The 26,878-nt window shown below is 39.3% G+C and overlaps 1 protein-coding gene across 2 annotated transcripts in view; it reads right to left on the minus strand.

Annotated features, from left to right (window-relative positions):
• Nucleotides 1-26,878, minus strand: part of MLLT3 (MLLT3 super elongation complex subunit) — a 286,493-nt gene that overhangs the window by 117,414 nt on the left and 142,201 nt on the right. For both annotated transcript variants that reach the window (XM_049635187.1, XM_049635181.1), the window contains exons 3-4: nt 12,538-12,620; nt 2,309-2,452 (exon numbers count right to left, since the gene is read on the minus strand). In XM_049635187.1, the coding sequence (XP_049491144.1) occupies nt 2,309-2,452; nt 12,538-12,620 (227 nt within the window). The remainder of the gene's footprint in view (nt 1-2,308; nt 2,453-12,537; nt 12,621-26,878) is intronic.

Consider the following 26,878-nt stretch of genomic DNA (forward strand, 5'->3'; position numbering starts at 1 on the left):
GGACCAAGCCCTGCATCAGGCTCAGTGTGAGCCTGCTTAAGATTTTCTCTCTCCCCGTCTCCCCTGCTTACACACACACACACACGCACACACACACACACACACACACACTCTCTCTCTCTCTCTCTCTCTCTCTCTCTCTCAAATAATAATAAAAAAATTGAAAGAATATCCACCCTCTAGGTCCATCCACACTGTCATGAATGGCAAGATTTCATTCATTTTTTATTTCTGAGCAATATCCCATTATACATATATACCACATCTTCTTTATCCATTAATCTATCAATGGACACACAGATTGCTTCTATACCTTAGCTATTGTAAATAATGCTGCAATAAACATAAAGGTGCATATATCTTTTCCAACTAGTGTTTTCATTTCCTTTGGGTAAATACCCAAGAAAGGACCAGTTCCATTTTTAAGGGCATAGCCACAGGTAAATAGCATCAACACTGTGTTCTTGGTAACTACAAAAAGAATAAAATAGGTTTTTAAAAAAAACCACTTCCTTAATAAATGTATAACAAATATCTAACTTTAAAATGAGTTGTATTACCAAAGGCTATTTCTTCATGCAGATATACTTCCCCATAAAATACTGTATGTGGTGGTTCATTTTCTAAAGCTGGCCCAATACCTATTTAACCCATCATCTACTGACATGGTACAATGCTGAATGAAGTGTGTAAAGGTACTTACAATGCTTCAAATGCATATTAGTATTTCAGCTGAAAGGACAGGAGCTTGCAAAACTGGGCTCCCAAAACATGAACCTCGGGAGTTCCATGTAACCCCAAATGTTCACACAAGTGCATACATGGGTGATTCTCTTATGAGAGGGTCCATAACTTCTCAAAGTGGTTGTTGATAAGCCCACAAAAAGGGGTTGCAATAAAGGGAAAAAACTGTGTTCTTCCCTGCATAGCCCTCAGGTAGCTTTTATGGTAGAAATGAGGCATTTTGCGCAGTTACGGTCCACACATTTGCACATAATGATAAGTTCATGGATGCAAAACTATCAAACACCTTCCAGAAAAACTAAAGTGAAGTGAAGAAAATTCTAAAAAAGGAACATGTTTCAACACTTCATGGGGTCTGAACTGCCCACATAAGAGGACACAGGAAGTTCATCTGAAGTAAAATGAGGACGGTGATTCCAATGGCACCCACAGTAGAGTAGATTTCCACTGGTAAACAGAGCTTGTCTGTATAGCTGACAGCTGCAAATATTCCATATGTTTGTGCTACAAGAAACTCCACTTAAAAATCTTTCCCCATCCTGGGGTGCCTGAGTGGCTCAGTTGGTTAAGTGTCTGACTTTGGCTCAGGTCATGATCTCAAGGTTCGTGAGTTCAAGCCTGTGTCGGGCTCTGTGCTGACAGCTCAGAGCCTAGAGCCTGCTTCAGATTCTGTGTCTCCCTCTTTCTCTGCCTTTCCCCTGCTCACACTGTCTCTGTCTCTGTCTCTGTCTCTCTCTGTCTCTCTCTCAAAAATAAACAAACATTAAAAAAAAATTAAAGGGGAGCCTGGGTGGCTCAGTCAGTTAAGCATCCAACTTCGGCTCAGGTCATGATCTCACAGTTTGTGAGTTCGAGCCCCACATCAGTCTCTGTGCTGACAGTTCAGAGCCTGAAGCCTGCTTCGGATTCTGTGTCTCCCTCTCTCTCTGCCCTTCCCCTGCTGGCTGTCTCTCTCTCTAAAATAAAAACATTAAAAAAAAATTTTTTTAATTAAAAAAAAAAAAATCTTTCCCCATCCTAACCAAATCACACTGACAAAATATTTATCACACCTTGGCTATCATTATCTTAAAAAAAAAAGAAAAAAAAAAAGAAATCCACCTTTTACCTCCATATAACGCAAACAAAGTAAAAGGTGTATTTAAACGACGTAAACATGTAATGTGAATGAGTATACCTTTTCTATTAATTTTTATCAAGAAAATCTGGATAATAACCTATTTAATTTTAAACATGACTTCCAACTTTACCTAAAAGCTTCTATAAACTGATATAACAAAGTTCACACATTGTGCTTTTAATTGAGCAGGGTTTATTGTTTTTGGCTTTTTGTTAAAATAGATTTCAACTGCGTGGACTATAAAGCTATTCTAACCAACAGTGCAATTTCAGATTCATACCTAGTTAAAAGATTATTGTTTGCGTACCTCTTTATCCCAAACCATGAGTCCATAGCTAGGTCATTAAGGTACTTCCTCTCTTTTACCACTCTCACATTATTATACTTAACACACTAGCATCTATTTTTTGATGCAAAGGTTTTTCACAAGACAGTGCCACTTACCCCGCCTGCCTTCAGCAACTTTCTTCTAAACTCCTCTGTGGGGTTGTTGAAAGTTAGCTTTTCACAGCGGAGGTGATTCACTGGTGGATGGCCTTCAAGATGCAGGAATAAGTCATAATCAAAGCGGACTTTCTTAGGTTCTTCCTAGAGATTAAAAAAAATTAAGAAAAGAGTTATTCATATACAAATTTTTTTAAGTTTATTTCTGAAAGACAAAGACAGAGACAGCAAGAGACAAAAGGAGGGAGGGAGGGAGAGGGAGAGAGAAAGGAAGAGGGGAAGGGAGTAAGGGAGGGAGGGAGGGAGGGAGAGGGGGAGAGGGAGAGAGAGAGGGGGAGAGAGAGAGAGAGAGAGAGAGAGAGAGAGAGAGAGAGAGAGAGAATCTTAAGCAGGTTCCGTGTTATCAGAGCAGAGCCCATCGTGGGGCCTGAACTCATGACCCATGAGATCATGACCTGAGCAGAAATCAAGAGTCTGATGCTTAACCGACTGAGCCACTCAGGCGTCCCATATCTACAGATTTTAAAAGTTAAGTTTTATTCTTCACAGATACCCAACAGCTATAGTGTCAAAGTGCTGGCGAAAGAAAATTATCAAAGAATTATCTACAGAGCAAAATGGAAATACCTGATGAATCACTTTCTGGCTTTCTAAGAGAATAAACTCACCACTTTTCTTGCAATATCTCAAGTGGTATAACACCACCAACACAGCCACCTACCTAGAAACCTAAGATAACCCTGAAGCCACTTCTTCCCCTTCGCACTCTACCCACCTCCACCATCACCAACAACTGAACTGCCATTTTCTCTCCTAAATATTTCCTGAACAAGCCCTCTAACCCATACTCTTACTCATTGCCCAAACTACAATATGCTCCTTTCTCTTGTAAGTCTTCCTCCTTCCGGATGGATTCCTCTTCAATTCCTCCTTCACTGAGGCCTCAAAATTACCCTTAGGAGCCAAAAACCTAGCGATTTTTACAGCTTGATGAAAATTTCAAAAGCTTCCTTCCAGTCGCCATTAGATTAAAATCAAAAGCTCACTTGAAGGCCTCTTAGGGGCTTTCAGAACCTGGTTCTTGGCTCCTTATCCCACCACTGTCAAGGAACACATGGCTATTGGTTGTTCCAGTATTTACTACGCTAATCCTGGGTTTCACCCTTGCTTTACATGACTACCTTCATTCCTCCACCCTCGTGTCACCTAAGTAACTTCTCGTCCTTCTCCTTTCAGGTATCACTTTGGGGAAACCTTCCTAGAAACTCCACTCCCAACTTCCCACTGCCTCTCCTCTGTTCTGTATCTCTCTCTCACCCTTGCACATCTTAGGTTGATCATCCTATTATCTCCCTTTTTCCTGTGAAATCATAAGATTCTTGAAAGGGGGAACAATAGTTGAATCGTCACTGCACACCGCCCGACAACTCATTTAGCACCTGTGCACAGCAGAAATGCCATAAACAGCCCTGAAATGAACTAGGAACACAAAATAAGCATCATCTCCAAAAGAACAGAATCATTAGAATTTCACGATACCCGAGTTCTGCTCTCAAGGCATTACTTTAGTTAGCTAAACATTTAAACCTCTCTCCACACCGATTCTCAAACATCCCAGGTGAAATGAAGACTGAGGATAGTAACAATAACTAACATCAACATTATCAGTTATCTCATTCAATTCTTATAGCTCTCCTCAAGGTCAGTTCTGAGTCCTGCTTTGCAAATGAGGAAATTAAGGCACTTAGAATTTGTTGTATTACTTTACATAAAAACTCCTTTTGTGTCACAAATACAAACCATCTTTGTGACATGTTGTAATTGTTTTCATTAGTCATTAGCCTTGCCATTTTATTTTTAATGGCTGTGAGAAGTAATTCGCAAACCATAAAACCCACCCTTTTTGCAAGTATACAACTTAGTGTGGTGTTTAGAGTATTCACAGAATTATGAAACCATCACCATCGTCTAATTTCAGAACATTTTCATCATTCCATAAAGAAAACTCAAACACATTAGTAGTCATTTCCAATTCCCCCAGATCCTGCATTCCCTTATACCACTAATAATCTATTTCTGTTTCTCTAGAATTGCCTATTCTGTGGAGCTGGCATTTCATACAAACACAAAAAATACCCACACACAGCATGTCATCTTTTATGACAGTCTTCTTTAATGTGACATGATGTTTTTAGGGTTCATACATGTTGTAATGCGTCAGTTATTTAGTTCCTCTTTATGGCTGAATAATATTCCAATGAATGGGTATACCAGTTTTTTTCATCCACTCATTGGTGGATTGATATGTGTATTTTTTATGTTTTTTAGCTACCATAAACAATGTTGGTATTAACATTTGTGTACAAGTTTTTATCTAGATGTATGTTTTCATTTCTCTTGAATATACACCTATGGGGAGAATTTCTGGGTCATATGGTACCTCCATGTTTAACACTTTTACAAACTGCCTTGCTAAATATATATATATATATATATATATATATATATATATATATATATATTTAGTATATGACATATTAAAATTTTACAGTCAAAAAAAGCAATTTTTTTTTTTAAAAAAAAAAAAACTTCTGGAACATCTGGGTGGCTCAGTGGGTTAAGCCTCTAAATCAGCTCAGATCATGATCTTGCAGTTTGTGAGTTCAAGCCCCATGTTGGACTCTGTGCTGACAGCTCAGCCTGGAGCCTGCTTTGGATTCTGTGTCTCCCTCACTCTCTGCCCTTCCCCCACTTATGCTCGGTCTCTCAAAAATAAGCAAGCATTAAAAAATTTAAAAAGAAAGGACTTTTTATATATGTAATGTGATGAAACAAAGTGATGTGAAACTGGTTCTTTTAACTTGAAAGTCTTAGTTCCTGAAACTGTCAAAATGTAGGCATTACCTGCTACAAATTTATGGTTTCTACCTCCTCATCCAAACTTCTCCAAATCAGTCTCCACTCATTCACTCACTATCTCTACACTTCTTTTGTTTTAATGTTTATTGATTTAGTTGAGACAGACAGACCAACAGATAGAGGAAGGGCAGAGAGAGGGAGAGAGAATCCCAAATAGGATCCACACTCAGCAGGAAGCCTGATGCGGGGCTCGATCTCCCAACCGTGAGATCGTGACCTGAGCTGAAATCAAGAGTCAGATGCTTAACTGACTGAGCCTCCCAGGCGCCCCTGCCTCTTCTCTTCTACCTCCAAGCGGCATGAAACCTGCTCCTTTCCTCTTTCATCAGAATACCCCTCCCTCCTGGTTTTCTTCACGCTTACTGGCATTCCTTCTCAGTCTTCTTCACCGGCCTCCCTGCTTTCTTCACTGACCCTTAAACATCCTTTAACTTTGGGCAAAGTCCCCAAGGAGCCGACGCCCATTCACAGGGTGTCACTTCTACCTCTATGACAATGACTCCCCTATCTGTACCTCCAGCCCAGTTCCCACTTGACTGCCATTTATGGGGGCTCCACACCACATCTGCCCACATCTCCACCAAGCTGACCCACAGCAACTTCAAAGTCACGGTTTGTCTTAAACTGGAGTTCTATTCATCTGTCCTTTCTCCCATACTCTATATTTTGGCAAACAGAAATCCTCATCTCTTGCCAAAGTTAAAATACAGAAAAACCATCCCCAGCTCTTCCTTCTCCCTTGCTCAGCACACTCAAATAGTCCCCAAGTTCTACTCCATATTCTCCCTTAGGAACTCTCAAATCCAACCCTTTTGTCCAGTTCCCATACCCTCGCCTTAGTTAGACCTTCGTCATTCCTCACCGGGTCACCTCCTTGTTTTTCAACTCACCCCATTTTACCTCCTACAGTGGCAAGACAATGATCTTCCCAAAACAAAAATTAGATTACATCTTTTCATTGATATAAATGCCTTTAATGACTCATCATCTCCCACAGGATAAAATCCCTCTTCCTTGGAATAACCATCTCAGTCCTCTAATACCTTTCCTGCATTTCCTTTGTTCTCTTATGACACCCGGTGTTTCCATAATTTCGGAGCACTTGTGGTTCCCAGTACTCTACATTACCTCATTCGTTTTGCCTTTCACATCTAGTGCTCCCCACACTTATACAGTTTTCTCTCCCAGCACCTCTCCCTTCCCTTGCTTATTAATGCACTCATTATTCAAAACCCAGATAAAGCATGAAATCCACTGGAAAGCCTTCCTAATACTTCCAATCCAATCTGTATTAGATATCCCTCTTATAGCATTCCTTTATTAATGTAATTATCACATTGAATTATGGTCATTTTTCTACTTACCTGCCTTTCCTCTCCATTGTAAAACAGTCAACACAACCTTAGAATTTAATTAAAAACATAAGAAGGGCTGTTTTCTGCCTTATAATTGGGACTGTAAATTTGTAAAGCCTTCTGGGAAGACAATTTGGCAACAGCTATCAACATGCTAACCCAGTAATTCTACTTCTAAGAATCTCTTCCCACAGAAATATCCAAATATGTGCACAAAGATACATATATTATAAAATGTTCATAGTAGCACTGTATGTAATGGCAAAAAAAAAAAATTGAAATGATCTTTCAGTGAGTATATCATATCATTGAATACCATTCAGATGTTTAAAAATACAGATTTAGGGGCACCTGGGTGGCTCAGTCGGTTAAGCGTCCGACTTCGGCTCAAATCATGGTCTCACGGCTCGTGGGTTCAAGCCCCGCATGGGGACTCTGTGCTGACAGCTCGGAGCCTGGAGCCTGCTTCCGATTCTGTGTCTCCCTCTGTCTCTCTGCCCCTCCCCCACTCATGCTCTGTCTCTCTTCTTCAAAAATAAATAAGTATTTAAAAAACATTTTTAAGACAGATTAAGAAAGGCATAGTGCCAAGTAGATTAAAGGTAAGTCATAGAAAATATTAAAGTATGATATATTATGCCCCTGCCTATCTCTACTTGACATAGATTTTATCTGTGCATCTTTATGGGGGCGGGGGGTGGGGTGGGGATGAGGAAAGACAACACCAAATAGCTAACAATGATTAAAAGGACTCAAAGAGTATACTTCTACATACTTTTCAGTATCACTTCATAGTCCACAACACTTTTATACCAGAAAGAAAGAAAGAAAGAAAGAAAGAAAGAAAGAAAGAAAGACCACTTTTCAATAAAACTAAGGGTAATGACCACAGAAAGTGACTACCTTTCTATGAATCCTGAGTGCAATTTTCTTTTAAAGATTTTTCTTTTTTCTCTTGAGGAAGGAGAAAGTACTCACAAACTTGTGCTCTAGCCAACGGATCTCTTTCTTAGAGGGCAGACTTCATTATTATGTCCATCTATGCTCCTCAGGAAAGAGTCTTCTCAAATTTCAAACAAGAAAGCATGCATTTATTCTACACATAAAGCTACTACACTTCCTCTAAGAGGTGGAAATCTGGTTTTGGCAAGATCAGACTGTCCCTCTTGTTCTGCCTCGGTCCTTGACATTTCCTCAGGTACCTTCTCTGAGGACGGAATGAAAGAGAGAAGCAGGGAGTCCTTTCATCCTAAAATGCTAGAGTCAATTATGTTTTATCAGTGTGCCTATTGGTTTCAAGTTTCTGCAACACTCGTAATTCTCATAGAGAAGCTTGTTTTGTTGAACACAAATACAAACTAAGACAGAATACACATACATGAACCCAAAAGAAGTAGTGACAGACACTTCACCCCCACCCCCTTTTGGGGTAATGACTCTGACTTTGCAACTAAATGTAGAGCAGAAATGAAAAGAGGCTTATTGGAAGCAGGGAAAGCAAACGATGAAGACAGAATGGAGGACAGGATGATCTCATCCTCAATCTGCAGCAGTAGGACTCTCCCAAGATCACTTGGAGCTTGCTTTCACCTCCTCTGAAAGCTGAACAATACTTTTCATAAACCATTATTGTAATGAGTGTTCATTCTTAAGACAAAGTCGAATAAACTCCAGGGCTGAATAAAATGATAAAAACTCAGAAGACACAGAATGTCTATTCTGGGGCAAGAGCCTGGACTTACTACATTTTTACCCACAGATCATTTCAGAGGGAAGAGGAACGAGAAATATATCCAGCTCGGAGAATACAGCAAACCTTTGGTTTGTAAAAAACTGCAAGATCAATGAAAAGAGAGGACAAAGCAATAATTTCTTTTTTTAATTAAAAACTTAATAGCATACAGAAAAGAACATTAAATACTACACCCAGGAACCTTCTGCTGAGATTAAACAGATGTTAACACTTTTACTGTGTCTACCTTTTTCTTCAAAGAAATAAAATTTTATAAATATAAGCTGCTCTATCCCTCTTCCCCAATAACCAATGCTATTTAGTTCCTGTGGTATCATTTCAATTCACACTCTTATACTATGTATGTGTATTTCTAGAACATCATTTATTCTCAGCTTCAGTGGCTTATAAAAATATACATGAATGATATCATAACCACATACATAGAATTCTGTGACTTTTAAGTTGTCATCATTTTTGTTTTTGCTTATCCATGTTGCTAAATCAACTGCTATATAGCATTCCACGTGTTTTTTTTAATGCTTATTTATTTTTGAGAGACAGAGAGAGAACGAGTTGGGGAGGGGCAGAGAGAGAGAGAGGGAGACAGAGGATCTGAAACGGTCTCTGAGCTGTCAGCATAGAGCCCAGTGCGGGGCTCAAACTCACGAACTGCAAGATCATGACCTGAGCCGAAGTCAGATGCTTAAACCACCTGAGCCACTCAGGTGCCCCTAGGAGTTCATGTATTATTAACCCACCATTTATTGATCTACATCTCTACACAGGACCGATTAGGTGTATCCCACTTTTTCAAATTACAAACACTGAAATCTACATGTCTCATTGTGCACCTATAAAAATAGCAATCATTATTAAATACAAAATCTTAACGAAAATCTCAAACTAGAAAATAGAAATCAGCTAACGTGGATGCTAAACAAAAAATCTACTTCAGTAGTGTTCGGCCCAAGTGTCTATTTCCTAATGGCTCCGTAGGAATTACTGCTTTCCATCTCCATGTGCCTCTTTCTTCCGTCACTTTTTAATCAACTAAAATTCTTCACAAAACAAGTAAACAAGAGGTCTTTCCGCCATAATAAGAACGACTACCCAAAGTGCCGAGAAGACTGAACTTGTGTGTGTGTGTGTGTGTGTGTGTGTGTGTGATGTGTGCTCACACACATACAATACATGCTGCCTCTTCATCTTTCTTTTGCCCTCTTAAAATCTGGTGTGTAGGCAGATTCCAGTTATTTCTGCAAATAAAGAAATTGGACAGTTCAGAAAATATATTTTTTGTTGAACTGACAGCCTGTAAAAATGACCAGAAAAGGTTAAAAAAAAAAAAAAAAAAGAGAGAGAGAGAGAGAAGATGAAGATACTTCACTGCAGCACTGTTTCCAAATTGAAGTCAGTGCAATGTTAAATTGACTTAAGGTGATGAGAATAGAATGCTATACCCAGTATGATCCTCCCAAGAGACGACAAGAGCCTATCCCCTAGCTTCTTTGGAACAATGTCTTTTCTGGCTTAAAAGCCTAGACTCTTCCTGTGGACAGCCCAATGCCTAGATGAAATAAAACACTGGATGTGAACAGTGTGACAAGAGGGAAGAAAAGCACTGCATGATCTTTATTAATTAAATTTCTAGAGTATTAAAAATGGGGATGGGTGAAGAGACAGCCTCTGGATTCCTTCCCATAAACATAACCACCTTAGGGGCACCTGGGTGGCTCAGTTAGTTAGCAGCCAACTCTTAATTTCAGCTCAGGTGGTGATCTCATGGTTTGTGAGTTCAAGCCCCGCATTGGGCTCTACACTGACAGTGTGGAGCCTGATTGGGATTCTCCCTCTCCCTCTCTCCCTCTCCCTCTCTCTCTCCCCCTCTCTCTCTCCCTCCCCCCCTCTCCCTCTCCCTCTCTCTCTCCCCCTCTGCCACATGTGCTGTCCCTCAAAATAAATAAACTCAAAAAAAGAAAAGGAAAAAAAACCCACAACCACTTAAATGGAAAATGAATACATTTAAAAATGGGGGACACCTGGGTATCTCAGTAGGTTAAGCATCAGACTCTTGATTTTGGCTCAGAACATGATCTCACAGTCGTGAGATCAAGCCCTGCATTGATCTCCACGCTGGGCATGGAGCCTGCTTAAGATTTTCATTCTCTCTCTCTCTCTCTCTCTCTCCCTCTCTCTCTCTCTCTCTCTCTCTCTCTCTCTCTCTCTCCCCCCCTCCCTCCCTATCTCTATCCCTCTCCCTCTGTCCCCCTGCCCCTCCTCAACGCTCAGTCATACTTTCTGTCTCTAAAAAGTTAATACATTTTTAAAATTTAAAAATTTAAAATGAGCAAAAGATTTAAATGGTCATTTCTCCAAAGAAAAACAAATGGACAATAAGCATATGAAAAGATGCTCAAAAATTGTAACTCATCAGGCAAGTGCACATCAAAACTGCTTCACATGCACCATAATAACTATAATTTTTAAAATGGAAAATGATAGGGGCACCTGGGTGGCTCAGTTAAGCCTCCGACTTCGGCTCAGGTCATGATCTTGTGGTTTGTGGGTTCAAGCCTTGCATCGCGCTCTGTGCTGACAGCTCAGAGCCTGGAGCCTGCTTCGGATTCTGTGTCTCCCCCTCTCTCTGGCCCTCCCCTGATCACACTCTGTGTCTCTCTGTCTCTCGATAATAAATAAACGTTTAAAAAAAATTAAAATGGAAAATGACAAGTATTTTCCAGGATGCGGAGAAACGAGCCTTCCCACCGTTGCTGGTGGGAATGTAGAATAGTATGGTCATTTTGGAAAACAGTTGGAAGTTCTTCATAAAGTTAAACCAAGAGTTACCATATGACCCACCCACTCCATCTAGATATATACCAGGAGATTTGAAAACATATGTCCACACAAAAATCTGTATATGAATATTCACAGCAGCATTATTCACAGTAGCCGAAGGTGGAAGTAAGTCAAACGTCCATCAAATTACAAATTAATAAACAAAAATGTGGTATATTTATACAATGGGATATTATTCAGTTATTAAAAAAATAATTATTGATAAATCCTATAGCTTGGATAAACCCTGAAGATACACTAAGTGAAAGAAGCCAGGCACAAAAGGTCATATATTGTACTATTCCAGAATAGGAAATTGTATAGAAAAAGGAAGTAGATTAATCATGGCCAGGGGATGGGGGTGAGGGGGATGAGGAGTGAGTGCCAGTGAGTACAGAATTTCTTTATGGGGTGATGAAAATACTAAGAAAGTCATAGAATTTGATAGTGGTGATGATTGCACAATCCACTAAAACCAATGAGTGTATACTTTTTAAAAATTAATTTTATGGTATATAAATTATATCTCAATTTTTTAAATAAAACAAAAGAAAGCTAAAAGCTTTTTAAAGGAAATCCAACTAGAAATGAGGGGAAAAAACAATCAATACATCAATGTAAAGCCACATCACATAAGTGGACATAAATACATCTCAACAAATTCTGATTTTGATTTAAAAAAAAAAAAAAAAAAACCATGTGAATATTTCAGTGGGGTTACTGAGAAAGGTAATCATTAGCATTTACTAGGTGCTTACGTATATACCGAAGCATTATTCTAAATGTTCTGTGCAGACATATTGTATCTAATCCTTATGAGATAGATACTCTTATCCTATCCCCATTTTATAATTAAGGAAAGTGAAGCCTACAGAGGTTGAGCAACTTATCCAATTTTATATAGTCTGTATTGTGCTACATATATACTTTTAAATCCAGTAGAATCCATAATACATCAAGTTGATATAGTTGTATACGTATGTTGTGTGTGTGGCAGCTAAGGATACATGAGAGATTTTTGTTTGCAAGTGTCTAAAATTCTAGAAATACGCAAATGAGAAACAGCATTTCACTGAAAAAACATAATGTCTTTTCTGCTTTACAAACATACATTAATCTTTTTTCAAATGGTAATCATTCTTCTCTTAAAAAGAAAGTTTAATGAATTTCATATAATCTGGCTTCAGAGAACTGAAATTATCTTTTTTAGCCACTTCCTCTATAATTAAGGGTAACAATAGCCAAAATTCCTAGAAGACAAATTTAACTTTTATTTTAAAATCATCTAGTGATAGGCGTATTTATGAATCAAAATTATTTTAAACATTGTTTGGCTAATGGCAGATCTTCTACTGAAAGATTAATGGGTAAAGATTACATACCTTGTTTTTAAAATAAACCTCAATTGGCAAAATGAAACCAGCATACCCAGATTCTTCTACTTTGTAAGGTGGATCTTTGCACACTGCAACATTAAAAAGAAAAAATAGGTGAGAGGAGAATAAAGACAAAAAGACATTCTTCTTTCTTCTGAAAAAAAAATAAATAAATAAAAGAAAGAAAAAGAAAGAAAACCCCACTCTCCTGTCTAGATCATGCCCAATTTTCACAGCCCTTTCCCAAGTCCCCATCTCCCTTTCTGATCTCTATTTCTTTTTCAGAATCTATAATAATTTTCCTAGGTAAAGCAAATATGGTAAGCTATTTGTTCAAATCTTGATGGGGGGGCATTTTACCACAGTCAACCGTGATCATTAATGACTTGAGTTCAGGTGTTCTCACCCTGCCCTGAAGCTTTAGGGAGATTGGGGAGAGCTCCTACGATCTAAAGCTTGAAAGTCCCCTGACAAATGTACTGTCTGTGTCAGATCTCTCCTGTAAATCACTCCACCCTCAAACCCCTCACTTCTTGGAGACATCCCGATTTCTATGCCAACAAGTGGCAGGATACCCTCCCTCCTCAGAAAATTCCAAGTCCAGAATCTCCCAATGTTATTCGTGTCCATCATGTCACCCTCTTTGATTTCCCCCAAAAATGAATTAGGCAAGACTATTTTAGGCAAGCTCTTGGGAAATGAGAGACACCCTAAAGAAGGTAACTAGGATTCATACCACTAGAATGTCAATTAAGTAAATCAAAATCAGTCACAAGCCATCTGAAAGTATTCTAGTTGAGGCTGTATTTGATAGTGTCACAAAGAAGTCATCACAGACATGCTGAACATCAAGGCGACGCAGTCCTCTGTGTGGTAACTCAAGTCCCCCGCAGCAGGGCCCCAGCCTACCTTTCCAGCCTTCCTCTTTTGTCACTCATCCGTCCTCCTGTGCTTCCTTCAATTCCCCGCAAATATGCCCAGCATTTCCCAAGTGTGCCCTGTCCTCCTTTCATCCCTTCCCTCACACCTTGATACCACTATTAGGATCCTCTCTTAGTTCAAATCCAAATGTCATCACAAATTCTGTGACCTTTCCAGACCACAAAGTATTATCCTCTCTTCTCCTTTTACCCTCCCAAAGCATGAATTGCTGGAATCACAGGTTGGACACCCCACAGAGTTGTACTACAGTGTATTCTGGAACATCGTGTGTAATTTCCCTCCAGTCCTCAAAGACGGAAACATTTACCCCAGGAACATAGAGTGCCAAGTGTCAAGGGTATAGGCACACCTGGGTGCCAATCTGGGATCCAACTCAGACTGACCAGGCTGCCTCTAGAAAGTTACTCCACTTCTCTGAACCTTGGGTTTTCTTCCAAACACTGGGAGGATTAAACAGGATGATGTACATAAAAGACACGGCACAGATCCTGGCACGCGTTAAGTTCTCAAAAAGTTACTCAAGTGAGGCAGGTGATCTACTCCATGAGCTAGCCAACTGGCATGGAAACTTTTCAGATGAAAACAGAAAGAAAGCAGCAAGGAGAGACCCCTAGATTCAGATTAGAAGACGCAACTCCATGGCACCCGGACTAAGAATTCTCTAGACAGTTTCCATTTCCTTTCCCTTTAAAAGAGAGAAGACCATCTACCTAACCGTAAGCATGGGTAGGAACACACGTGTAAGGCGTTTTTCTTCTAGGCGATGATGATAATGTACATAAAGGTTGGTTAGACCCTCCCCAAGTACAAATATGGTTATGAAGACGTCCACTGAAGATAGGACTGGAACACCTGGAAGTCTCCTTCAGCCCACCTCAGGAACATTTCCCCAAACTGACATCAGAAGTAAATCAGGAGTGAGGACTCTCACCTGACCTTACAAGTTTCTCTGATTTAAAAAAAAAAAAAAAATGCAAATGCAAAACAACTCAGAGTAGCTTCAGTCCTGCAGCTACTAACCACCTGCTAACCTGTCATGAATATTCAAATATCCTGAACCCTCGGGAGAGGGTATGCCACCAAAAGCACTGAGCACACCCCCGACCCCAAGGAGAAGACTCGTATTACACCCATGACATTTCCAGACGGCAAAACAGTCTTTTCAGAACAGCACTTTCAGTGTCCAGGTTGCTTGGGATTAATCATGCCAATGTCATTTGAAGGAAGTTTATTCTGTGGGCTGCCGCACATGTCAGAGAAGTTATAGCTGCTCCTCTATACACCCTTTTGTATAATTCATTTTCTCTATTCTGCATGCAAATTGCTTCTATTATAGGAAACAGCTGTTAGTGAGCCCATCTTCCAGTTGAAAGTTTTAGATTTTTTCCCACCCTCTAAAGGAAATGATCTGTTATGTATTCATATTCTGTAAAAGTCTGGTTTATAAGAAACTATTTACCAACGCATACCTCAATTATTTTTAAATGCAATATTTTCATAAAGAACAATGGACAACGTGTGTAGAGCACCCTGAGTTCTTAATTAGAAGCAAACAAGAGAAACTTTTTATACACACTAAACATGCGAGAAAACCAGCAGCAATACAAATACACAGTGTTCTAATCAGAAGAAAGTCAAACTAGGGGAAGTAGTTCGTTAATTTCTTTATTCAAGTCTCTTATAACCTAAAGCATTAACATCAGTTTCTAACCTACTTTTTAACAAGAAACAGGAGGCAAAACTAAGAAACTTTTTAGCCAGTAGGGATAGTAGTACATTAGACATAAAGCAATTATTGTTAAATTAATAGGACCACCTTTGAGACCTTGTTTCACTCAGCAACACTTCTTCATTAAGAATCCCTGTTCTGGGGAGCCGAGGTAGCTCAGTGGTTGAGCGCCCAACTTCAGCATGAGTTCCAGCCCTGCGTTGGGCTCTGTGCTGACAGCTCGGAGCCTGGAGCCTGCTTTGGATTGTGTGTGTGTGTGTGTGTGTGTGTGTGTGTGTGTGTGTGTGTCTGCCCCTCCCCCACTTGCACTGTCTCTCTCTCTCTCTCTCTCTCTCTCTCTCTCTCTCTCTCCCCCTCCCTCCCTCTCTCAAAAACAAACATTGGGGGGGGGGGGAAGAATCCCTGTCCCATAATCACTGGCCACGATGTCACCTTCATAAGATCTAAGTGTCCTAAACCCTGAAACTCATTCTTCATCTCCATTGTTTGAGAATCAGATAATTTTAAGATCTAGGTAATAAAAGATCAAGTTTCAGAAGTTATTAAAGGGGATATTCAGCTTCAGAAAGTCATCAATTTTTTTTAGGTGACGGTAAAATGGGAGGATTAACATTCATTCTTTAAACCATGCAAATTAACTCAGCAGAAATCACTGGAAGCTCTTATTCCTGTCAAAATCCAGCCCAGATGTTAGCTCTTTCAGGATGCCTCCCTTGTTCCACTTCCAAGCCTCTCTTGTTGCACATATCAGGTGGGTGCACTTATCAGACTGGCAGATAACATTCACTCACCTCTCAGACTCCTCTACTGGACTGAGCCCCTTGAGGTCAACAACCTCACTATTACTCGTATCTGTAACTCTGGGCACTAACAGTGAGCCAAGTAAAGGGTGTTCAACGAATGTTTGTTGAATGTTCTGTGTTGCCACAGAAGAGTCTTCTCTTGAAAGCTGAGGGCTCAACATGGAACTGGTTCTAATTCTGATAGTACCAAATTTCAAGAGACTAAGTTAACAAATCGAGCCAGAAGATATTCAGTGTCATTTTGTAACTAACATTGTATCGCCATAAATAGCATGTCTCTGATCTCCTTCCACACTTCCCTGCTCATGTAGTCCAAGGCTCTAATTATGAGACATTTTCAAACTGTTCTCTGTCCAGGGGTGCCTGGGTGGCTCAGTTGGTTAAGTGGCCGACTCTTGCTTTTGGCTCAGTCATGATCTCATGGTTCGTGAGTTCAAGCCCCGTGTCAAGCTCTGCAGTGACAGCAGAGCCTGCTTGGGATTCTCTGTCTCCCTCCGTCTCTCTCTCTCTCTCTCTCTCTCTCTCCCTCTCCTGCTCATGCTTTCTCTCAAAATTAAATAAATAAACATTTAAAAATATTTAAAAACAAAAGAACCAAAGGAAATGTTCTCTGTCCAAGAAAATGTTCTCTGTCCAAGTAATCACATGTATCATCTACCAACATACAACACTCATGCAGAGGAGAAACAGCCCAAAATGCATGTAAATAACGAGCAATTGGGTTTTTTTCCTAAAACAGCTCCTCAAAAATAGGCACACTACCCATATACACATGTAGTACAACTGACTCTATACAATGACCATCAACTAAGTTGAGCAAAAAATTTACACAAGGAAGAAAAACACATGAAGGGGAAAAAAGGTTTTGGTTAACCTAGAATTAAGTCAAAATCTTACTCACTACCTAAGGTTTTCAATATGCTTCATTTAGGGGAAAAGGGCTTCAAAAGACCTGTGCTTGGTACAGGGAAATAAATGTTTGTTACATGAATAGATTTGTGCTTATATCATAAAGTTCATACACATATACATACTCAATAAATATGTTTAATTCATTATTTAAAAGATCCCATGTTTTTGGCACTGAAAAAGAAAAAGAAAGAAAAGAAGACGCTCTTACAAATCCATCAGATCCTCAATTAAAGCTTTAAAAACTATCACTAGGCAACAGTTTTTTTCCCTAATCCTTAGGAAAACAGCTGATAGATTCCTCTCCAGTCTGTTGGCTTACACCCTATGATTTATGCCCATGTGAATACTTTTGTTAAGGACATGGCTCAGTTGGCCATTGATAATTATTGGTTTTACTTTATTTACTGTGCTGAGCCCTTCAGGAAGTAAAAAACACACCAAACTCTATATATAGACTGGTCATTACCAATGCTTTGTGCCAAATGTCCCTTCTGGTTTGAGCATTTTGGATTCCTTCCCTCCCTGCTCTAGTTCTGCCATTTCAGAGCCTCCAAGAACAGTGAACCAGGGTGCTGCCTGGCAGGTGTCTCTGCCCTGAACTGTCCTGTGCGAGAATTTAGAAGTTCATGGCTAGCATCTAGCAGTCTGAGCACCTCACCACCACTGAACATGGCCAAGCCTTGACACTTTACACTTGTGACATTTTGAAAAGGACATTTTGAAATCAAGTGTTGAGTCTTGTTTTTGTTTCTATAAGCGCGCGCACACACACACACACACACACACGCGCACACGGGAACACACACAAAAAGATCCCGCCATTGCTTCTATTCAGCCCATTTCAAAACAGGTATTTCTAAACAACAAAAAATATTGCCCCCTTTTGGGTCATTTCCTCATTTCCCTGAAAAGGGATTAAAGGTAACATCAGGCAACTTTTGAGTCCCATTGTTAAGGTTTTTACCTTGTGGTGGTGGTGGTTGTTTATAATTCAAAAATTCAATTCTAAAAACCTAATTGCTTTATATGCAATAAAGAACCGTGGCCACGCAAGAGAACAACTGTCCAATTAACTTCCACTAAGTTTTATGAAACAAGCTAGATACCGTTAGCTAACCAGACAGACATGGAACGCTTGTCCACTTCCTCAGGGTACACCTCTCAAGGACCAACTCAGACACCATCTCCTCTGAAGAACCTTCTGCCAATACTCCAAAACACAAATGGTCATTTCCCTCTTCTGGCTGCAAACTCTTTTCTCACTGATCCTATTAGCAAATCCTACTTATATATACTCCTACCAAGCTCCATTCTCACCCCTATTTCATTCTATGCTTCCCCAAAGCTACAGCTGTGTCTCCAGACACCTCTCATCTCTGAACCCAGCTCATCATTTCTCAAATGGAGTTGAGTCAATGGACATTAACTTTAGTATGAACTTCAAAGGAATAGATGGAGCATGCTTGGCAGTTGAGAAGAAAGGCTGGACGGCAAAGCCAAGTATGAGCGAGGGCATTAGGAAAGTTAAACCGCAAAATGGAGCAGTCACTATAAGCAGAAACACAGAAAATGAGGAAGAAAAAACAGATAATATGGATAAAGTTTATACTTGTATAGAGAACCTCATACTGTACACACTCAGAAAGCCCAGCGGGACAAAAAATGGATTACATATATAAAAGAGGGATCATTAATTTTGACATGTTAGAGGAAAGTCCTAGATTTTGAAAAAGAGTTCGAGATTCCAAATTGGCCATGTTGAAAAACCCTTAATGATAAACATAAACATGACTTCCTTTGTGAGTAACTTGCAATCTTTACTTACAGACTGAGAATATTCCTAGCCTCTCTCTCCAGAGGGTAAAAAGGGGGAGGATTTTCTTTTTTAACATATGCACATTTTTAGCTTTCAGAGCAGTTACAGATTACAGTTGTTAGCAAATCCCATCTAGCGGAGGTGAGGTCAATCCATTTCACCTTGGGAGAACAAAACCATGATGTTAAAACAAGACCGCCTTCATGATCATTTCTTCAAGGAAGGTCATAACAAATGAGCCAACAAAATACAAACGTGGCCCCAAACTAGACAACATTATGAATTGTTAGGAAATACTAAACACAAATATTCAAGCTTCACCTTTCACTAAAATCGACGGCACTTCTGCTAATTTGCCCCAAGTTGCCTCACGATGACTCAGTATACAACAGTGCTTCAAAAACTGGCCGAGGGGAAATGTATTTCCAGGCGAATGTGATAGGAAATAGCAAAAGTAGATCTTCAGAGGAAGTTCAACCGAGGACAAACTTAATTCCTTCACTGAGAATTATTCAAATGGCAAGAGCTTCAGATTTCTTTCTCAAGGATGAGAAAGTTAAACCTTGGGCAAAATATTAAAGTTAAACCTTGGGCACAGTATCTTTCGGAACACCATACTTCAGAAGATGCATCCAGAAAAGCGACATGAGCTACATGGAAAAGGATCCTCTAGAAAAGCAACGAAGAAACCTCTCAATATTTGGCAGAAAATAGCTTCATTTCAGTATGTATTACTGCATCAAAAAGCTGGCCATCAGAGACACAGTTTCCCCTTTACGGCTTTTTATTATTTAACCAAATATATAAAGAGCTATTCAAGAATCCCATTTCCTAAAATAATCACCTCGTGACTTCTGCATGTAACAGAAGTAAACAACCCTGGGACAGCCTCTGGCATCAAAGTCTTACCGAGTTTTACCCCACGTTTTACACTTGGCCCAGCTCTCACTAAACCTGGTGCTGCTTTTTATTGAAAGGGAAAAAAAGAAACTCAACGTCTTTGTTTGTAAAATTATCTGATTTTCTCATTCACAGTTCATTTTTTCTCAGTAATATTAGCCTAATTAATTCCACCTAACGGGCACTATACAATCATAGGATTACACAGATATGGTAGAATTCTTGCTCTCAGGCAGGTGACACTCTAGCCAGAGACACCGTCCTCGGAGTACAGATGCCGTGCTGGAGACAAGACAGAGTAATGACCACAATGGACATGACCTCTGCACATATTAAACTTATATCCACTGACAGGAGGCAGGTTGTTGGGCAAGGAGGAAAGAGAACACGCATGCAAGAAAATACTGAGAAAGTGTTGAGTAACAAGCCCTGTGGTGGAAATCAAGCAGGCTGATGTGAGGGAGAAGGAAAGCTCCTCTTTATTTCAGATTAGTATCCCCTCTCTGACGAGGTGACCTTTAGGTTGCCACCTGAAAGAAGAAAAGGAGCATGTGTTGGATAGGCAGGAAAAACCCGCTATTTATGTTGCTTACCGAGGAAGATGTGAACACAGCTTAAGGAAAGCCTGTCCTTACATTAGTCCCTACGGTTCCTCAGCCCCTTCCCTGGATTTTCTCTCAGAGGAGAAGACACTTCCTCCTTCCTGAACTCCTGAAGGCCTACTTGGACTTCTCTTCTATCCTGAATTCACCATTTAACACCCTCATAGGTTTGGCTATTACGATTTCACAACCTCATTTCTCAAATCTTAAAATTCTCCCAATGCTGCCAACTCCCAAGAAAACAACACGTCTGCTTGTAAAATCTCCATTGTGATTCTTCATTTTGAAGGTTTCATAGGTTCCCCATTTCAAAGGTTCCCCATTCTTGGGATTTGTATAACCTAATCTTAAATGATCTACATATTTTCTTAAGTCTGTTCCTTGAAACCTCAGAGTTCTTAAACACAGTACAGAAGGAACTGTCTGGACTAAGGAACACCAACCATAAAAAGTAGTGGATTGTAAATGCAATTTGAGGGGGGAATAAAAAGATCACAAATGAAAAGCTGTCTACTCAAGGAGAGGAAAACAGCTCTACAAGGGAAAAAATTACATGAGTCAGGAAAGAAGGGAAGAAAGAAGGGAAGAAAGAAGGGTGACACGATTCAAAATATTGTAACACATCAGTGACAAGTTTCTCAGACACATATATACTCATTTTGAAGGCATATTTTTCAACTGAAATCATAATTTTCTTTTAATAAGTACACAGTGTACAAGGGCCACTTTTAAATGTGTTGCCCCCATCTTTTCCTGTACAGCATACAATTCCATTTTCAATACTTGCTAAATCAATACTTGGCTAGTTAATTTTTGCTTTTTCTCCCTTCAGTAGTAAAAACAAATGCTTCCAGGGAAGGAATCAAAACTGTCATAACTTCAGAGGAAGACTTAAGGGCAAGATTTCTGTTCAGCATCTTGTGGATTCTACTTTGTTTTCCTGTGAAGCATTCGGCACAGAGCTAGCCTATCCTAAGTATCTTGACTGATTTAAGCTCCATTAGATATTACAAATGAAGACAGAACATGGGTGAAGCTCATATGATGGCAACTGTTTACACACTGTGCATCCAGGAATGCGGTTCCTGTTTAGCCTGACAATCTTCCAATCTTTTCAAATAAACCAGGGAAAATCTTGCATCGCTACCCTTCTAAAGCAAGGGTTTTCGAATGTAGGTTCCAGGAACCCTACAGCCCTGTAGTATATATTGCTTTTACCAAAGCAATGAGGTGTTTGCCCCAACAGTGAAAATCTAAATAGCCTAAGGATCGATACTGAGTTTTAGGTACAGTAGTAGAGTCCCATTAGATTCTGTGAGAAAAAAAAAAAAAAAAAAAGTAACTCACTGCTAAAATAAAATCTGATACTACCGTTCAAAAGTACATTATAAAAGTTAACCTGTATCATTAAAGTAGATCTGCATTTACAGAGGGGTGCCTGGGTGGCTTAGTCGGCTGAGCGTCCGACTCTTGATTTCGGCTCAGATCATGATCTCATAGTTCGTGACTTCAAGCCTCGCATTGGGCTCTGTGCTGACAGTGCAGAGTCTGCTTGGTATTGTCTGTCTCCCTCTCTCTGCTCCTCCCTGCTCGTACGTACACACACACACACACACACACACACACTCACTCACTCTCTCTCTCCCCCCCCCCCCCCCCCAAAATAAATAAACATTAAAAACAACAACAACACTATAATAAAAGATGCTGCTAGCAGCCTTATCATTCAGGAAATTACAGGGATTAAAAAAAAATCTACTTTTACAGAGTATGATTTTTTCTTCTTGCTCCTATTAAACATAGTAGTGACCTACTATTTTCTGTCTACCCTGATTATACAAGTGAGCTACATTGATTTCTCGGCTTGATTTGTAGCTCTAACATGTCTCTGGGCTAAACAGAAAGAAACAGTAACAGGAGAAAAATGGTTTCTGCTCGTCCTTACAGGTCAAGTTTTACAAAATACCTTCTGATTAACAAATGCAATGCTAATTGCATGGTACCTCTCATGGTCTCCGAAATCCAGGAATTACTTAGTAGGAGGAAACAGTACAAATATAAATGAAAGAGAAATCACAACTAACACAAAAGCGGTTCATGGCCAGTATGACAGATAAGGACTCACAAACTGAAAAGCTTAGGAGACAAACCAGGGAGAAGCAGAGACAGTCAGTCATTGGTTTAATCTTGGCTTATTCTTTTAATATGTTTTTTAAATTTTTAAAGTTTATTTATTTTATTTATTTGTTTTGAGACAGAGAGAGAAAGAGAGAGAGAGCACCCACAAGCCGGGGTGGGGCAGAGAGAGGGGGAGAGAGAATCCCTTGACATGGGGCTCAAAGTCATGAACTATGAGACCACGACCTGAGCTAAAATCAAGAGTCAGACACTTAACCGACTGAGCTACCCAGGTGCCCCAATCTTGGTCTGTTTTAAGAAAGAAGGTATGGTAGTGCCCCATAAGAGGAAGAAAAGAAAACTGTAATGAGTAGGAATGACTCTAGAAAAAGCTTATGGGAGAAGATTTTCATCAGTTTAAGCTGGAGTGCATGAGAAACACTCCACTAGATGGGTAACTGAATTAGGTATTTCTTCCCAGTTCCTTTCCATCTTGAGATACCAAATAAACACATTTCCTAAGAGGAAAGTAAAAACATTGAATATTGGCAAAGAACATGGGAGTCAATGACTAGCAGCTTTAATCTCATTTGGGAATAACAGGGAGTCACTTACATTTGAGAAGAGAAATGAAGGTATCCAAATAATGCACAAGGCACACTGACCCTTGTTCCAAGTAAACCAAGGAGAATGGGAAGTGCAGAAGAATGAGACGAAGTACCAAGAAAGAGGGGGGAAAAGAAGGCGCAAGGTTAAAATTGCCACCGGACTCCAAACGTTAAGCATGAAAATTCTCAAGTACATGGCTGAAGCTTATTGTAGGAGTCATAAAAGTGTTTACTAATTTAAATCTAGGACCTCTTGGAAACTTTACCAAGAGGCAGCATTTTGTGGCAGAGGAAATTACGTGTAATGTGGAGGCAGAGCTTAGTGGTCAAGAGCAGAGCTTTTAAGAACCCCTTGGTTCAGACTGCACCTTGGACAGTCACACAATACATTCTGTTCTCTCAGTTATAAAAATGGAGCTAATGCTATTACCTACATCATACAGCCCCTTAAGCTTTAAGAGATCATCCATGCTGAAGGCAAAAATGAGATAATCCCTATAAAGCTTTAGACACTTTCTGGAAACTAGAAATCATCCAGTCATCTAGCAGCAATCAAATATAAACTATAAGCAATTACAGAACTTATTTTGGACTTTCACAAAAATCCACCCCCCCCACACATACTCACAAAATAACTTAAATATACATATTTACAATCAGTTTAATTAAACGTTCTTAGATCTGGTTTTATTTTTGGCCTTACAGATTCTTGACAGGGATAAATGAAAAAATATTCTTTTGGAATTCTTTCAACTCAATCCACCGCTAAAACTACTAGCAGTCAGTCCACACTGTCCGCCCACTTTCAAACTCATAAAGCTCTAGTTAAGCACAGATTGTGAAAAGGCAGTAAGTAAAGCTTCCAAGGTTACATATTACGGAACAGCAACACAGAAATACTGCAATAAAACAAACAAGGAGAAAATACAAATGTAATCTGAATTTGAGTCCTGTGGTTGTAGTAAAAGAAAAATCAGCAAGGAATCGGGAGACATGATTCTGGCTCCATTTCTACCACAAACTCACCATAGGACCTTTGGAGAATCCCTTTAACCACTCACTCCAGACCTCCTCGGTCACGTAAGTAACTATCACACTTCAGAGGTGGCCTCTATATCTAATATTCTATTATTCCAATGACAAATCATATGTACTACTTCTATCCGAACCTGAAAGCAAATCCATTTTCCTTTTAAGTATCATTGTTTAAACATAAAACATCTATGGGTTAAACACCTCATCTGCTATAACACAACCGGGAAATTAAGACAAAACAAACAGGGCGCCTGGGTGGCTCAGTCGGTTGAGCGTCCGACTTCGGCTCAGGTCATGATCTCACGGTTTGTGAGTTCGGGCCCCGCGTCGGGCTCTGTGCTGACAGCTCGCAATCTGCAGCCTGCTTTGAATTCTGTGTCTCCCTCTCTCTCTGCCCCTCCCCTGCTCATACTCTGCCTCTCTCTGTCTCTCAAAAATAAATAAATGCTAAAAAAAAAAGGGTTTTTTTAATAAAAAAAAAAAAAAAAAAAACAAAAGAACAATAAAAAAAAAGATCTGGAATCACATAGACTTTTAAAAATTGTTCCTTGGTAAAAACTTTTTAATTAAAGGAGAATTTTATTTTTATTAGACCAATAAATAAGTGAATATTTAATTTCTTTCACAGAGGCTACCTCATACCAAAGAATAATAATAATTCTATAGATTAGATTTTCATCTTCTTGCTTCCACTCCAATTTTGAAGTTAGATTAAACCCACTGAGTAAGACCCTGTTTTACATGTATAAATCAAACCAGAAATGTGATTCCTCAAGAAATTGGTATAATGTAGTTACGATAGCATATCAACTCAAGTATTAAGGAATGAAACATCAGGACATACTGGCAGCATCGATGAGAAACACCATGCTCTTAAAAAGCTACAGTAAAAAATCAAATCAACTGTTTGCACATTAGGAATAGCACATTATGTAAAAAGCCCTTGTTATGATTTTGCTATATATTGCACTTGTAACACTCTTGTTCTTAATCACAGCAAAACCTATTACATTGCTTTTTAAATGGAATGTACCCTGCCACAATGCACTCAATCTTTTTTTTTTCTTTTTCAGACAGAGAGAGACAGAGCATGAGCAGGGGAGGGGCAGAGAGAGAGCAAGACGCAGAATCCGAAGCAGGCTCCAGGCTCTGAGCTGTCAGCACAGAGCCCGACGTGGGGCTCAAACTCACAAACCGTGAGATCATGACCTGAGCCGAAGTCGGACGTTCAACCGACTGAGCCACCCAGGCGCCCCGACAATGCACTCAATCTTAATAGTATTCCAGAACAGCATGCCCATATGAAAGATAGATGGATGAATAGGTTTATGCCCTGTTCAAGGAGATGAAACAGCTCAATAGAAAGATTAAATAAGGCTCCTGCCAGTGGTTGAATCTTAAAGTCAAAGGGAAAAACACAACTCAAACCAAATGTTACAGGCAAAGGTCAAACAAGAGAATAATTAAGACCCTAACTTGAAGAGCTGGCTAATGTTCACTCGTTCAGTGTAAATCAGAAGAAAAATCCCTCCTCTGATAGTGTGATCATAGTAACTTTCACTAAGTCAGTTCCAAAAGATCAATTATAAAATTGAATGAAGGTGAGTTAAGTCCCAAGACAACATTCATAGGGAACCACTCCGATTATGAAACTAATGAAGCTCGCATGGAAAATTACACATTAAAATCATTAATACCACACTTTTGAAATTAATCCTAGATTTCTTAAATATTAAATATTAAGAGAAATGTGAATTTTGCTAAGAGATTTTCCATTAATTTTTTTGTGGGCTTCTATTATAGCTTAATTCGTTCATATAAAAAGAAGAACGAAGTTTACAAAGAGTAAACCAGCAATTTATTTTTCCAGAGTACTTTTTTGTTTACTGGCTTGAATGTCCAGCCACCAGTCCTAACCCATTCCAACCAGGGATTTAATTAAATGGATGAATGTATTTTTCTCCATGTAAATGTACCACCTACAGAATGGAAATACTAACTCAGCTATAAGAAGATTTGGGAAATGTAAAATAGTGCTAAAACAATAGGAAAAAGAAAAGTTGCTATCATGCTTGTAAATATTTTGGAAGCATTGTAATCCCATCTGGAGAAAAGCCTGGTTTATTTAAATTTATCATGGGACAACAGGTACATCTGTGTTTCATAAAAGTCGTTCTCCTCACGTGCTGTCATATCAGATGTTGAAACCCCACTATCTAATTTGGTTTCTCTTACAAATGGTCAAATTTTTTGAACAATAATGCCTAATTCGGATAGCACCTAAACTAAGAACTAAGTAAATCATGTGAATTAATACACATATGCCCATATCATGCCCATGCAATAAACACAGTCAACCAGAAAGACTACCAAGAAATCAAGTTTTTTCTACTCTATTAATTCCTTTTCCATGTTGTTCTATTTTCATGAAGAAATGCTGAGAGATAAACTCTAAGTCCGTCTGACCATAATTTGGGGTCAGGAAGGGTAGACACTAAACAACAGAACTTGAGATATCACAGGAAGACGTTTTTAATATTTTATAACAATGATTTATTTATAAATAAATGCAATTGCCCTCATGCATACTCCCACCCCTCCAAATAAACACGTGTCATACACTGCAAATAAATCCCTTTCTTTCCTTCTGATGACAAAGAGCAGTAAGATACTTAAAGACAGCAAATTTCAAATAATTTCTTCCTCAGAGATAATAATAAAGGTATGATTTATTTAACACCTTTCACCAAGTCCCTGAAAGATCACTGATGTCACATAAATCCATAACATAAGGAAATAAGTAGCCTAAGAACCCTGCCAGCCACCCCTTTTTTACAGATGGAATATGACAACTTAAGCAATTTACCCAGAGGTCAGGGAGC

Source organism: Panthera uncia, chromosome D4 (genome assembly GCF_023721935.1).
Source record: "Panthera uncia isolate 11264 chromosome D4, Puncia_PCG_1.0, whole genome shotgun sequence".
NCBI classification, from domain to species: domain Eukaryota; kingdom Metazoa; phylum Chordata; class Mammalia; order Carnivora; family Felidae; genus Panthera; species Panthera uncia.